Source organism: Salvia splendens, unplaced genomic scaffold, assembly GCF_004379255.2.
Source record: "Salvia splendens isolate huo1 unplaced genomic scaffold, SspV2 ctg777, whole genome shotgun sequence".
Lineage (NCBI taxonomy): Eukaryota > Viridiplantae > Streptophyta > Magnoliopsida > Lamiales > Lamiaceae > Salvia > Salvia splendens.
This window is the reverse complement of record NW_024599452.1, coordinates 1-16,533: the sequence shown is the minus strand read 5'-3', so window position 1 is coordinate 16,533 and position 16,533 is coordinate 1. Positions and strand designations below refer to the sequence as shown.

General features: G+C 38.8%; 2 protein-coding genes and 1 pseudogene across 2 annotated transcripts; 1 reads left to right on the top strand and 2 right to left on the bottom strand.

Annotated features, from left to right (window-relative positions):
- The first annotated feature begins 6,331 nt into the window (after window positions 1-6,331).
- On the top strand, window positions 6,332-9,065 carry LOC121791318 (annotated as a pseudogene).
- Window positions 9,066-9,143: 78 nt separating this feature from the next.
- LOC121791317 (5' exonuclease Apollo-like) lies at window positions 9,144-11,418 on the bottom strand. Its single transcript, XM_042189314.1, has 4 exons — window positions 11,127-11,418; window positions 10,643-10,851; window positions 10,077-10,184; window positions 9,144-9,953 (listed from the first exon to the last, which is right to left on the bottom strand). The coding sequence occupies exons 1-4, from the start codon at window positions 11,416-11,418 to the stop codon at window positions 9,258-9,260; spliced, it is 1,305 nt and encodes a 434-aa protein (XP_042045248.1). The 3' UTR covers window positions 9,144-9,257.
- A 244-nt stretch (window positions 11,419-11,662) lies between these two features.
- Window positions 11,663-14,219, bottom strand: LOC121791320. The gene is made up of 3 exons (XM_042189315.1): window positions 12,996-14,219; window positions 12,733-12,879; window positions 11,663-12,457 (listed from the first exon to the last, which is right to left on the bottom strand). Exons 1-3 carry the CDS (start codon window positions 14,194-14,196, stop codon window positions 11,853-11,855), a joined length of 1,953 nt encoding a protein of 650 aa, XP_042045249.1. The 5' UTR covers window positions 14,197-14,219; the 3' UTR covers window positions 11,663-11,852.
- Window positions 14,220-16,533: the final 2,314 nt, after the last annotated feature.

The window sequence follows — 16,533 nt, the reverse complement described above, 5'->3', positions numbered from 1 at the left end:
AATAAATAGTTCGAGTGGAGAGAAAGTAAAATAAGAGAGAGGATAATATAGAAGAGAGTCGTATATATATTATTCTCTTATTTATTCGGAGTATTATTTTTGCAAAACAACGTCCGAATTGAACCGCTTCACTTGTAGTGGGACGGGGGAGTACAAAAAAAGGGTATCAAGTGTCTTGATCCTTGAGAGCATCAAGCAACACAGCCCTTCCATTTTCCCGTGGCTAAACTATTCGATTCCCAACAAAAATCCCCAGTGTGAAGCGTACAGCCTGATTCCCCACGAAACAAGTACACATAACTGAGCCTATTTAGAGTGAACCAAAATAGGTAAAAAAATCTAGCTCCTACGAGATATTTGCAAAATGAAACACAATAAGGCTCTTACAAAATCAAAAGAGGGTAAATCAGCAAATTCAATCGCAAGGAAAATCTGGTCCCCAAACAACGCAACCTATGCAATTCTAAGTGAGAATTTACAAATCAAAGCAGTAAAACGAAATAATTGCAGCAAAATCTCGCTGAAACATCACAAAAAGAAAAGCAGTAAAAATTTACCAGGACGATGTGAGCATCGATCTTTCCTTGAACACGAATTCCACGGAAGAGAGGTAAGGGAAGAGAGAATGCCAACTGCCGATTTCGACGATGCGGAGGAGAAGACATCGAATCCGGGAACTGCAGGGATTAGGCTTGGCAGTGACGCGAGCAGAAGAGGGGCCGCGCCGAGATCCCGGCGGTGTGAGAATGAGTCAGGAAGTAGGCCTGGCTTCCGGCCGCGGTCTGTCGACTGATATCATTCCGCTTTCCATCGAAACGCTCCGCGCTGGAATTGAGCTTCAGATATCATGGCGCGAATATTTAATTATTGAAAGTATTAGTAGTATTTTTATTGTATTTTTAAATGCAAAATTGTAGATTTTCATTTTTTCATAGTATTTGTAAAATTCGAGTATGGTTTAAATCAAAGATAGAGGGATGAAAGATGCCCCAAAATGAGTTAATTATGCAATTATATTGCTATTATGCAATAGTAGTCGAGGTAGTCTCATACTCCCTCGATTTCATAAAAATATATGCAATTTCATTTTCATTTGTCCCACGTAAATGTAGTCTCATTACCACAAGACTACTTTAACTACCACTCTCCCCTCTCTCTTACTTTTACCATACAATTCTCTTAATCTCTCTTACTTTACAAATTTGTCTTAATTCTCGTTCCATCTCATCCGCCCATATTTTATGGGACGGGGGAGTAAATAGGAAGTGAAAAGATAGCACTAGGATATACTCTCTCTAATCCATTATAAGCGTGTCACTTTTCTATTTGGGATGTTCTTGCTATAAGTGAGTTATCCCTTTTTTTAGCAAAAAATAATACAGTACTTCATCTTTTATATCACATAGTTTATTCCCTCGCCTACTTTATTCTTTTTTTACTTAATCTTTAAAGGGCACACTGCCTTAAAAGTCACAAACTTTTGCCTAAATTTTGGTTTTTCCACGAACTAAAAGATTGGCGTTTAATGTCACGAACTTTACCAGGTTGCTAGTATTTCCCATTTGACTCGACCCTGCAGTTTTCCGGATGAAAATTAGTGTAAGTGGCAAGCCTAAAAGCTGACATGGAGATCGTTGGAAATCATAAAACGACGTTGTTTTCTACAGCTAAAACGACATAGTTTATCTACAGACCACTGCAGGTGGTAAAAAATTTCCGGCAAAATGAGGGTGGCGGCGCAGACGGTGTGACATCCCTAACCCTAATTATGCATTATTTTTATATATTTTATTGCTTTTATATTTTCTATTGTCCTTTGCATTATGGAAAATAAAATGAATTATGTCAAAATAGCGTTTTAAATAATTGCGTGAAATCAGTGTAGTTGTGAGCGTGTATATATAAGTATAGCGTGTGTGTGGATTTAGATTAAAGTGTACTGTGTACATAAGTGTAGTGGTTTATTTATTATTCTTCTAAATGTAACGTAATACTTTCATTTTAATTGTATACTATATTATATTATTGGTACATATATGGACGTAATTTATGATTAGATCAAACTTTAGAGTGTCCACGATGAGGGAGCCCCGGCGCCTGGACGGATGGGCAGGGCGGGGAGGGGTGGAAAGGCCATGCCGACTACTCGGCGTGGACGGGGCAGGGGTAGGAGCCGCAGCAGCTTATTGCACGGCCGGTGAACCGTGGCCTGCCGGAAGTTTTTTTTTTTTTTTTTGCATTTTCGAATTTGAAATACTTAATTTTTGCGGTGTTTTGAGAAGAGAGGAAAAAGAATGAGTAAAATTGCATCTGCAAATAAGCAAGAAGAAGAAAAAATGCAGATCAGATCAGAAGCTGATTACGCGAAGAAGAATGACTCCAATTAAAATGATTAATTTGGTCAATTGCATTGGGCGTTTTTTATTGGGGTTTGATTAATTTGGTCAAATGACTCCAATTAAAATGATTGACTCCAATTAAAATGATTTGTTTAACTATTCTCCGTCCCATAATAGATGACACATTTGAGGATTGTCATGGGATTTTAGGGTGATGTTGTTTTAGTGTTAAGTGGAGAGGGAAATAATATATTTATATTAATGTGAAAGAGAGTTTTTTTCAAAAAAAGGAAATGTGACATCTTTTGTGGGATAAACTAAAAAGAAAAGTGTGACATCTATTATTGGACAAGAGAGTACTATTTAAAAAGCTAATAAACAAGGTTGGTCATTGGGTTTTTAATTTTTTAATTAAATTATGTTGGTTTTTTTCTAATTATTATAGTCCAATAATTTTATTCGAACTAAATTAAAATATGCCAATATTATATAAATGATTTGATTTGTGACTTTGGCGTGTTCACTATTGTTGTGGATATAATTTTGTAGTTGTGGAAAAAAAAAGTGGCTTGTCCACCAGTCCACTGGACACTCTTAGCCTACATATTATATTAATAAATACTTGTATACATGGAAATATGATAGTACACGTGGGAGGAGCAATGCATATCTTTTTAGATTAGGTGGATGAATTTAAAACCTATGACTAAGCTCAGCCGACGGGAGCTCGATATTGTGCAGAAAAAAAAGGAGGGGTAAAAGAAAAAAAAAAGTTGAGAGAAGAGAATATGGAATCTAGAAAGAAATAAATTCATGGTTATTAGTTAAACTTAGTAATTAGTTCACCATATTAGCAATTTAAATATATTACTTCCAATTAGCAAAACAAAATTGCATGATGAAATTCGTACTATTAGGCCGCGTTTGGTACACGGAATTGAATCGAATTGGAATTCAAATTCTATGGAATTGAATTGGAAGGAATTGAAATCGTATGTTTTGCAAAATGAAGTAATAGATATGGTATTGAATTTGAAGAAATTGTGCACACACACTATACACAAATACACACCCACACACACTTTACACGAAATACACATGATATACACAGACACACAAAAATACTCACTTCACACAATGCACACTATACACACTACACACATTACAAACACACAATACACACAATCCACACTATACACAAAATACACACAATCCACACACTATACACACACTATACACAAAATACACCACACCGCACGCATTACCATACACAAAATAACACAATCCATACAATACATGCACTATACTCACTATACACAAAATACACACACTACACATACTATACTCAAAATACACATATTGCACACAATACACACACTGCACAGACTATACACAAAATACACACACTCACACATTATACACAAAATACACACTACATACACTATACACAAAATACACATACTACACAAAAAATACACACACTACACACTACACAAAAATACACAATTTGCACACTCACTATTCACAAACTGAAATTTAAATTTGGTTTAGTTTTTCAGTTTTTTTAGTTTAAACTTTTTTTAAAATTTAAATTTTTTGATACGGTTCAATTCGAATCAAAAAAAAATTCTAAAACTGATTTTTTTCCCGAAAATCTGATGCTTTGAAATGTGTGTAGTGTGTGAAGTGTGTGTAGTGTATGAATTTGTGTGTAGTGTGTGTGAAATGTGTGAAATTTGTGTAGTGTGTGTAGTGTGTGAAATGTGCGTAGCGTGTGTGAAATGTGTGTAGTGCGTGTGGTGTGTGTAGGTGTGTTGTGTGTGAAAGTTGTATAGTGTATGAAGTATGTGAAATGTGCGTAGTGTGTGTAGGGTATGAAGTATGTTTTGTGGATATATAGTGAAAATATGCAATTTTATAACTAATTGGAATTCCATTGTTCTACTTTTGATATGGAATTCAAATTGTGGAATTGAAAGATTTGGAATTGCAATTCAAGTCCAAATCCAGATATTTTTGTGGAACCAAACATTGGATTTGGAATTGAAGGCTCCAAGTTCAATTCCACACCTCCAATTCCATGTTCCCAAACATAGACAAGGGCAAAAATGTCATAAATCTAATCTATAATCAATCTTGATTTTTGTCTAACCTATCGAACAATATTACTAATTTCTTATCTGAATTTGTATCTTAGTTCTTATCTTAAAGTCCATCTTAACTATTTATCTTATGTTATCTCAACATGTGTACCAAACCAGCGCTAAAAGGTTAATTGTTGATAAGTTAGCTAAGTGTGTGGAGACGAGGCTCAAATATGGAGTTGGGATTAGAGGTCCCCACGGTTCGTAAACCGGCAGTTCCGGTTTTGAGAAAGGCCGAACCGGAACCGAACCGTGAGGCTATTTCATGGTTCCGGTTCCGGTTCTGGTTCCGGTTCGAAAACCGTCGGTTCCGATTCCGGTTCCGAACCGCCTATTTTCGGACGGTTCTCACGGTTCCGGTTCGATTTTTGCGGGGTTTTATTTTTTGCTATGTAATTTAAAATTTTGACTTATACAATAAATTGGAACAAGAAAATGGATAATTTAAATTGAAATAAGATGAATAAGGTGAAAATCATATCAATTTTATTGAATTTGAGTTGTAACGGACAACGATACATTACAATTTACAATACATATACAAGAACACAACAATGTGATATAATTTACAAGTGTCGTCGGAACATAAATAAAAAAAACATGAAATGGGAGGGGGAATGGAAAAAATTGAAAATGGTTTGAGCTAAACTTAAACTTTCAAAGTTAAACTTTTCAAATTTAAGTTGAGTTGCCTACGTATCCACAATTTTATTGAGGAATCAAAGCCCACGTAGTTCTCTTACCTTGCTTACCTTTTTGGTCGGTCGTGCTCGCCATTCACCGCCCCCCCCCGTCATTGATATTGTTGAGCGCTCTCGCTTCCGACCTCGTCATCGGTAGAAAAGTCTTCAACATCACTCTCTACACGGAAGTCGAAATCCGGCTCTTGTGCTCTCATGTCCGCCTTTGCCCAATCATCAAGTAACATAGTGGCTTCCATATTTTTGGCGGAGAGATTGCTCCTTTTGTCGTCTAGGACACAACCGCCGACACTAAAAGCTTGCTCAACGGCGACGGTGGAAGCGGGAACGGCGAAAATCTCCTTAACCATTATCGAGAGTATCGGAAACTCTCAATAGCCGATCAGTTCCCAAGAATAGATACGTAAGGTTGCTTTTACGTTTTACCAGTGTTGTCTTGTCTCATAAATCCAAATCAAATAGTCAAATCCAAACCGCTGGTTCCGGTTATAACAGCAAGTTAAATTGATTTTTTTATCAACGGTCATTTTAAAAATGTAAATTACTGATTCCCCTCTCATCTCTCTCACCATAAATACAATCGTTTCATTACTTAAATTCAGCCGATTCTGAACTACACTCACCTTATTCACTTTTTCAAACCACCATTCCCTTCACAATCCTTCTTTTATTTGCTCAATCTTAGCTATGTCCAGTGTAGGAAGTGAGAAGAGAAAATGCAAGAGGCTGCGGGCGGCGCCACCACTCAAAGGCGACACTCAATTCGAAAAGCTAGTAGATCCGATCGTCGGATATCTCAAAAATGTGAGGAAAATGGATCAATTTGAATTCAAAATCAGAATTTAAAAAAAAAATTGAAAATCGGCCGAAACCGGCGGTTTTGGGGTAAAACCGGCGGAACCGCCGGAAAACCGCCGATTTCACGGTTAACCGTCGGTATTTGCCTGTTCCGGTAAAAAAAACGTATGTTTCCGGTCAAAAAAACACTTGAAAAAGCTGCCAACGGCTGACGCCTCGGATACCTCGCCGGATGTACTACAAATCATCACTGTCTCAAACCCTAAACCACATCGACCAAGAAAATAGAACAAAAAAATTGGACACGAGCGAGCCCAAACTCAAATATTTTTTGTTTAAACATTACTTTCTCAACAGAGGCACGAATATTTTTGTTCAAACATTCAAATAAAATTGCAGCAGTATATGACTGGCATTAATCTAAAATCAACAAGAAAGGAGTATATAAATAAAAAAATGGTGACAGTAAATCTCAACTTGAATATAGTATTCCACATATTACGAACATCCTCACTTATGACTGCTCATGCTAAGAATATTGACTCGATCAACTATTAGTCTGCAACATTATGTATTTTATAGTTAAAGTTTGAAATCCGAGTTTGAATAATTTCCAGCTGCTGAGCTCCTTTGCCCACCAGTTCTCCCTTCAACTCCTCTCTCTCAATCAGGCCCATGATCATGAGAACCTATCCTAATGTGATTCTTGCTCTGATCATCCTATGTTTGAGCAACAACAAAATTTTGTCACATGCAGCTGACACCCTTTCACCAAACCAAACTCTCTCTGGTGATCAAACCATCGTTTCCTCGGGTGGAAATTTCGAACTTGGGTTTTTCTCTCCAGGTAAATCTTCCAAGTACTACATAGGCATATGGTATGGAAAAATCACTGAGAAAACTGTGATCTGGGTTGCCAATAGAGAAGCTCCCATTTCAGACAAGAACTCTGCCCAACTAAAGATTTCAGAAGGTAATCTGATGCTCGTAAACGAATCCCAAATCGAGGTTTGGTCAACTGGTTTAAGCACCACAGATTCAAGAAGTTCTGCATCTGCTGTGCTTCTTGATGATGGGAACTTAGTTTTAAGACAAGGGCTAGGTTCGAATTCTTCATCTCCAGCACAATATTTATGGGAAAGTTTTGATAACCCTTCTCATACATGGATGCCTGGTGGAAGAATAGGGTATAACAAGATTACTAAAAAGAAGCAAAGTCTTACATCATGGAAAAACTCAGATGATCCTTCTCCTGGATTGTTCACACACGAGCCGGATCTAAATCAGAGCCAATATGTACTTAGGAGGAATAACAGTGAGTATTGGGCTAGTGGAGCTTGGGATGGTTTCATTTTTAGTGGAATACCTGAAATGAGGACGGCACGTAAGTCTGGATACGATTACACCTTCGTTAACAATGAGAATGAGAGCTATTACATGTACAAAATTCGTGATCCATCACTTCTCTCAAGGCAGATCCTGGATGTCTCGGGGCAGTTGAAGCAGCTAATGTGGATGGGAGCTGGCTGGAACGTGTACTGGTATCAGCCGAAGCAGTGTGAAGTTCCTGCTTATTGCGGAGAGTTTGGTGTGTGCAATGAGCCCTCGTTTCCATTCTGTAGTTGTTTGGAGGGATTCAAGCATAGGTTTGAAGATGAATGGGAGTTGAATGATTTCTTGGTTGGTTGTGTGAGAGAGGATGCTTTGGAGTGTGTGGGGATGCTGATAGGAGAAAGGATGAGTTTATGATGAGTCCCGGCATGGGGTTACCTCAGTACTCTCGACTGTTGAGAGTCGAGAGCAGAGGCGAATGTAAATCAGCCTGCTCAATTGATTGCTCTTGCACGGCTTATGCATATGATGAAGGCGGATGTTCACTTTGGGATGGAGGGATATTGAATCTAAAATGGGTTGGTGAAGGAAATAGCAGTGGGAGGACTATCTACATTAGACTTTCTGCTTATTCCTCAGTCTTCCGAGGCCAAAAGAGTGATAAGGGTGTCATAATTGGTGCTGCAGTCGGTTGCTCTATGGTGGTGTTGGTCATGTTAGCTGTTTTGGCTGCAATGTGGGAGAGGCGGAGACGAAGTTGTGGGACAAATAAAGTGGAGGGTTCTTTGGTTGCCTTTAAATACAAAGATTTGCAGAACGCAACTAAGAATTTCTCAGATAAGTTGGGTGGAGGGGGTTTCGGATCAGTTTATAGAGGAACTTTACCTAATTCAACAGTTGTGGCTGTGAAGAAACTTGAAAGCGTTAACCAAGGCGAGAAGCAGTTCAGGGCAGAAGTAGGCACCATTGGCACAATCCAACATGTGAATCTTGTTAGGCTTCTTGGATTATGTCGTGAAGGTAAGAAGCAGTTGTTAGTCTATGAGTACCTGCAAAATGGTTCCTTAGATTTGCATCTATTCAAAGCCGATGAGTCTAAGGTTTTGGATTGGAGTATGAGGTATCAGATCGCGCTGGGAATAGCTAGAGGGTTAGTGTACCTCCATGAGAAGTGCAGGGACTGCATCATTCACTGTGATATAAAGCCAGAGAATATTCTTCTTGATACTGACTTCTGTCCCAAGGTGGGAGATTTTGGCTTGGCAAAGCTCATTGGTCGTGATTTCAGCCGGGTTCTGACAACAATGCGAGGAACTAGAGGTTACCTTGCACCTGAGTGGTTATCAGGAGTTGCCATCACAACTAAAGCAGATGTATACAGCTATGGGATGTTGCTATTTGAGCTTGTATCAGGAAGGCGAAACACAGAGCTTTCAGCTTATGATACTGCTAACTTCTTCCCTTCATTGGCTGCAAGTGTGACAGTAAACAGAGGTGACATACTTGGTCTTCTAGACAATTCATTGAATGGAGATGCTGATGAAGAAGAAGTGTCGACAATATGCAAAGTCGCTTGCTGGTGTGTTCAAGATGATGAACATATGAGACCTCCAATGAGTCGTGTTGTGCAGATTCTTGAGGGAGTTGTGGCTGTGAGCTTGCCTCCGATTCCACAGGGTCTCAAAGTCCTATTAGCTGCAAGACCAGAACACATAGTCTTCTTCACTGATTCCACCACAACAGCAAATTAGTTCTGTAGATAAAATATTTCAATTTCTCAATATTTTCATAGTACTTTTAATATGCAACTCAAAACTAGTATGTTCGGAGTAATAAACTGCATAACTAGAATAAAGTGGTCATTTAGTTACAACTGGTTACACAACTATATTTATTGTTCTTTTTAAACAGCTTAACTGGATATACACTGCCATGCGTTTCAATCATTCGGAGCAAGACTCCGTACTTGTAATTCTAGCTCCACGGCTCAACCTCCCCAACAAGCTTACCCTACTTATGCGTATACCAAAAAACTTCATGTGATCATTCTTCCTTTTCCTTCCTGACACATGGGAAACACCATCTGCTATAGGTTTTATTTCAGCAACTTCAGCCCTCCTTAAATCCTCCTCGTAGTCAAGTTTCTGCTGTACCCTCCAGAGAGCTTGCTCAGGTCCACAAAGGTGGCCAAAGTAGTAACGAGGGTTAATGCAACATGATCTCGAAGACACAATGCCTTTGATATTGACAGGCCGGAGAAGCTCAATAAATTCTTGTATCTCAGAATAGCATGAGTGATCAGAGTAATGGACTTCATAATATTTTGTAGCGTTTCCTGAATTTCCACCCAATCCTTGTATCTCAGAGCAACTTCCGGTATTTTTGCTGCACTCTTTTTCATTCACATGAGATGCAGAAGCACCAACCGTATTCCCATCTTTCCTGGCCACAGCCCATGGCATGCCAGATGGCATAATACCTATGGTTGGGCCACGGAATTCATTCAGCTTGTTAAGAGTGTCAGTTTTAAAACTGTAACGAGGAATAGCACGGATTCTAGTAAGAGAAGTCTGTGTCGTGAAGTTCTCGTGAAAACCAAGTAGATGCATAATTTGTAATCGTTCCGGCCATACCCAAATCTGTAGTGAGACAAAGTTTTGCTGTTACATCGAAGTACTATAAATCTGTAACAGATACTTCATGTTCAAAGTTTTGCTGTTTCAGTTATAAACTTCGAAGTAATATAAATCTGTAACAGATACCTTCATGCTCAGTGCTTGTGATATATAGAGCAGAAGGTCTTCCTTTCCCAATGAGTCTATTGCAATAACTACTTCATCGTTTGGATGAGACATGATAATATCAACTATCTGTAGATAGTCGTCAAAAATGTGGTTCAATCTTCTGAAACATAACGGTGATATAAAGGTTTAAGCAATGCAACATATCTACAGACATCTCAGCTCAAACCTCCACACAAAAATTATTCATCCAGCATTTAATAAATGCAAGCACAGCAGACTATCTCTAAAAATTCTTTCACTGTCTCGTCCACGCCTAAACCAACTAACATTATGTTGAAACCTGAAACAATCTGTAGTACTCATTTAACACAAAACAAAACAAAACAAGAAAATCATGAATCAACCACGACTTATCAGGGCAGTCGATTCCTCATCTGAACTTCTTATATGAACAGAATAGTTAGTCTAAGACAATAGTAAGAGGGAGCATAAATACTATAGCCAGCTTAAATCTGCTACCTAAGGCAACGAAAATAACTACAGAAAACATGAATAATAGTATATCAGAAGATTACAATAAATACCTGTTTGGAAGCCACTTCACGAGAAGGAAACGAGTATTGTGGGTTGCAGTAAGTATTATCCAAATAAAGAGTATCGAGTGTCTGATCCTTTAGAGCATCAATCAACACAGCCCTTCCATTTTCAGTGCCTAAACTATTTGATTCCCATCGAAAATCCCCAGTGTGAAGCGTACAGCCAGATTCACCACGAAATAAGTACATAACTGAACCTATTTATTTAGAGTGAACAAAAATAGGTCAAAACCTCTAGATCCTACGAAATATTTGCCGCAAAATTAAAATGTTGATTGCATGAAACACAATAAAGCTCTTAACAAATCAAAAGAGGTAAATCAGCAAATTCAGTCGCAAGGAAATTCTGATCCCCAAACAACGCAACTAAAGCAAATTCTAACTGAGACGTCACAAATCAAAGCAGTAAAAACAAAATAATTGCAGCAAAATCTCGCTGAAACATCACAAACGAAAAGCAGTAAAATATTACCAGGACAATGCTGAGCATCAATCGCCTTGAACACAAATTCGACGCTGGAGCGAGACGAAGGAGAAGTCAGGGAGAGCGAATGCCAGGTGCCGATTTCGACGATGCGGAGGAGAGAGACATCGAATCCCGGGAATTTGCAGGGGATAAGCTTGGCAGTGAGGCGGGAGCAGAAGAGGGGGCCGCGCCGCCACGCGCCGGAGAGACCAGCGGTGTGGTCGGCGTGGAGATGCGTCAGGAAGTAGGCCTGGCTGCCGGCCGCCCATCTGTCGACCGATATCATTCCGCTCTCCATCGAAGCGTTTTTTTGAGCTTCTGAAATCGTGGCGCGAATATTTATTTATCCATGTGAAAATTTAATTATTTTTATTATATTTTCAAATGCAAAATTGTGGAATTTCATTTTTTCAAATTTATATAATTCGAGTATAGTTTTAATCAAAGGATATGGGGAAAAAGATGCCCCAAAATTGAGTTGATTATGCAATCATATTCCCTAATCAAAGCGAGGTATGGGACCATAGATTAATAGATAACGATTTTAGAGAGGAAAAAAAGAGAACGAATACATTGAGCGCTGATCTGTGTTCAATCAAACAGTTAACCGATAGTTTTAAACATAAACAAAATCAAAAATCAAAGTCGCACAGCAAATAACTGAGAGAGATCACGCACTCGCACACACAGCATCACTCGAAGATGCCTTATTCAAACGATATTTTTTTAATTTTAAAGCACTCCAAGATTTCCCTCGCTCCGGCTCCGGGGAAAGGAGAAATCACTCCTCAAGCTCGGCACCTTGCTGCTAAAGTCGAGCTGATGCCCCATGCCCGCTGTCTTCATCCCACTCGGAGGCAGGCGCATGTGACGGCTCCTTGTTGGCTTCGGTGAGACCCCAGCTTGAACTTTCCGGCTATGGCTTGAAGTAGATGCTCCCTTCTGAGAAGCCATGCCCTTCCTCGCAGTCTTGGATTCCAGCCGGTGGCCACGGTCGATTTGGTGGGAGCTCAATCGGGCTGACCGGTCTGCTGCGTCCTTTGTCGTCCCGACTTTGATGGATTGTCTGTTGTAGTATGTGAGGTTGGGAAGAAGGCTCAGCACATGCTTTTTTAGTTGTTCGTCGCCTACATTCTTCTGAGCTGGGTTCCCTTCCAGGCTGAGGGCGTGCAGGGAGTTGTAATTAGCCGCGAGCTGACCAAGACATTTGGTTGTGGAGATTTTGTTGAAACGCAGATCGAGAACGTTCAGTTTGAGGAGGCGGTGAAGACCTTCGACCTCACTGATCTTGTTGCCAGCTAAATATAACTCCTTGATGGAGGAACAAGCTCCGAGGCCTTCAAACAAAATGAAGTTCATTTAAAACAAGCTGTATTGCACAAATAGAAGCAACCAGGAGAGAAATGACGGCAACTAAAAAAGAGCATTTTCTATTGTATTGAACAAGTAACTCCCACAATGCAAAATAGTTGCTCCAATTTCATAACATTATTTTCACTTCAATCTTAACAAGATTTAATATAGATGACAGAACTCTCACATAATATACTAAAGCTACACATAACATCAGATCCTAGCACTATTCATGATACTTAATAAAGAGGAGACATACCATGCCCGATTCTTAAAATGCGATTATAGCTCAGATCAAGCACACGGAGTCGTGTAAGATCCCGCAATCCTTCAATGGTGGAGATACTGTTTTTTGAGAGATTCAGAACATGGAGTCCTCGAGGAAGAGTACCAGCAGCTATCCTTACTGAGATTATAAGACCAGCCAATACAAGATCATTTAGCAAAGCATAGTATAATAAGAAAGGGGCACAAAGAAATGATGCGTGAAAGGAGTAGAAGAATAAATGACAGAGAACAAACCTATAGCATTTCCAGACAGATTAAGGGTTTTGAGGCTCCCAAAAGCACTCAGAAAGGGGATCACTTGTAACCCAAGGTTACTCAGCTGAGCTGATGTAGATGACACGTTCATAGAAGAGATGTATCTTTTTGCTGCTTCCATTCCAGGGTTGACCTTGACTTCCACCTTTGAAGTGGTGGGATCCTCCAATAAGGGATTGGCTTTGGGTGTCTCTTGATCATAGCTTGGATCAGACTCATTAGATTCTTCTGGTGGGCCACAGTGCTGAACGTTGATGACCCAATTCTCAATTCGCTTTATCTGGAAGTCCTTAGCGGGTAATTTGTCCCAATTATCAAAAGAAGTGTCTCCTTTTGCATCTTTCTGCACATTAGGTATTATCCAGTCTTTTGCTGAACCTTCATAATTATAATTCTCATCTGTTTCATCAGCAGGATTTTCACCTATATTGTCATCATTATGCACTGCATCATGTCTTTCTTGATATGGCACTTGCCTTCCAACTCCATCCATCCCTTTCTTCCTATAATCTAGAGTAATCAAATCCTCAGCAGATCTAGGGCGCACTATAGAGGATGGAGAGTATTGCTTGGGGGAACCCAACCTAGGTAAAGAACGTGATTTTACTATAAAGTGTCCACTGTGTGGTGTAACATCATCAGAACCATGCTCACCTGATACAGCATTATCATATTTCCCGTTACCTTCTTCTAGAAGTTGTTCTCCATCTCCAGTTGAATATATAGACATATGTTTAGCATCAGAACCAACTTGAACAGAATCAGATAGCAACGGATCTGGATATTGATCTGAGAGGCTGGGTCCATTATTATCACTGCTTTCTGGCAACTCTGTCCTACTATGATCTCCAGATCCATCAAATGAAATTTTCTGCTCTGTTTCTTCCTCTGAGCCATCAGCAGCCGAGGTTTGCTCTTCCCAATTTAATCCGTTTCCCACAGATTGGCACTTTCTAATTTGTGTGTTCTTATGAATCTTAGTATCACTTTCAGTACTGTCTTTGCCATTCATTTCCTCAGATCCACAGTCATGTTCGGTTGGAGAGTAGTCAGTCACATGATCAGCAAAATAATCGACTGTGTGTTTCTCCTCTTTCAGGCAAGGCTTATTTCCTGTATTTAAATCAGAAGAATTCCGTAAAGCCTGCTTTGGTGGTGAATCTTCCAGAGTTTTGCGCATTGCTTCACTAGATTGTGGAACCGTTTTCTGTTCATGGAAAAGAACAGAAAAAATTAGATAAAAGTAGCATGTATGAAAATATAAATAATAACCCAATAATGACAAGATACTTATATGGACAATGCACAACCTTATGTTGGGAGACTGAGCTTGGAAGCATGAAAATCTGACCATCCTTCGGAGATTGACAATTCATTCACATCTGATTTCTCTTATTGAAAAACTGAAGATAACTCGAAATTAAGTACTCTTATTCTCCTAAAAACACTCAAGAACAACTACCGAGAACAAATCACACGCAGCAGCAAATACTTTTTGAATTGATAAAGCCAACCTTAGCCATAATCAACGGATAAACCCTCAGAGATGCGGCACAATCTCCAAACATGGGATGATCTAGATCTCCTCAAAACACATACAAAAATCACACTCTCGTTATCACCCCACACCTGCTCAGAGGTGTGAGAAACCTTAGAAGTTGTTGAATCTGCCAGAATGAAATAGAAACTTTGGCAACAGCAAGTGCCCAGTTCTGATTATGCATATAAGAGACAGATGCCTGGTAGAGAAGAACCCATGTCAGTGCATGCATAATACCTTTTCAATAAATACCTAGTTTTCATGAAGTTCATATATAAACCTCTTCATATAAGATTTAAGAGTTCCAAAGTCAGATTCAATTCGAATACTAGTAGTATATTATTTAGCCACATAAAAGTTCACCATATGTCCCCTTTCTCTCTGGAGATGATAAAACATACTTCCACAGAAAAAAAAAACTAGAAAATCTTAGGAATAAGGGGTTTGGCAACATCAGAGTTGGATCCGTGTTTCACTCAATTCCAAACAATTACTAATTTCTGTACACAGAAAAGAGAAATCATCATCAAATGCGAAAGCATAACAGGGATTAATAGACACTTTAACAAATGGCAAATACAGCTGAGTTATAACTTAAGATTCATCATGAAATAGGAGTGTTACACAATTAAAATCTTATCAACGATAAATAAATTCCAATCAACTACACAAGCAGACAAAATCTCATCAATTTACTCATATTTTTCAACGAACGACAACCAATCAGAAAAATCCACAACAGAATCCCAACTTCTGCACAACTCATTTCTCGGATCAAAGGATCTAATTCTCCATCAACAGCTAACAAATTCAACCACAGATAAAGAATAGCTCAAAACATCATCCATTAACCCTCTATAACGACAAAAAAACTCCCAAAACAATTAAAAAAAAATAATAAACAAGCTACGATCTGACCTCTTCTCAGCCAGATTGCCAGGAGATTACAGCTCCTGAAGCGATAATCAGCAACTAAAACATAAATTAAAAAAAAATCAAATAGGCAGATAATTTGCAGCAATTATCTGTAATTTTGGGGAAAAAACGAGAAGGTCAGGTGAGATTTATAGTGAGTTATAGGGCGAAGGTATCGGGATATGATGAATGAATGGAATTCGCTGCAAATTAGGGTATTCTGAGAACAAAGGGAAATTTGATACGATAATAAAGAAAGTGAGAACAAAAACTGATAGAATAAATGCAATAGTATGAAACAGCAAATCTTAATCTCCCTCGGATCGAATTTTTGTTATGATTGATTTTAGCCTCACATATTTTTGAGGTGCGGCAATTAATTTCATATTTTATTTTTTGTTTTTATATAGGTATATTTTGTAATTTTATAAAATTCTCTCTTTTATTTTGAAATTTTAAAAGGATATTATTTGGACAAAATTATAAAAGATTTTGAAAATATAAAAGTATTTTATTTGGTACTCATATTTTTAACATAAGGGTTAATAGTATATCAACACAATTATTATAACTTGATCTTGTATTTTTTAGCTAAAATTGGCTACTCCACGGATTAAGGCCACTTGTATCTCGTCCCGCCGAGACGAGACGATGGCGAGACGCGTTGCAGCGTCCCGTCTCGTCCCGGTCTCGCTGAGACGCCCGTCCCACCGAGACGGATCGCGGGTTGTCTCGCTACGCGCTCGCGAGACGTGGCGCGCTCCGGCGCCATGTGTGACGCCCACTCGCCGGCCCGCGAGTGGGCTTCGTCACGCTGACGCAATAAATCATTTTTTTAACATTTGAATTTAATAAAAAAATAAAAATAAATAAAAATCGAAAACGGTAATATTACCGTTTTTCGACCGTTTTCCTTTTTTTATTTTTTATTTTTTTACTCTATAAATACTCATATTTCATCTTCATTTCACATACAAATACACATCTATTCTTCCCAAATCATCTCCATTTTCTCTCAATTTTCATCTCACTCTCCAATTGTCATCACAAAATGTCCGGCGA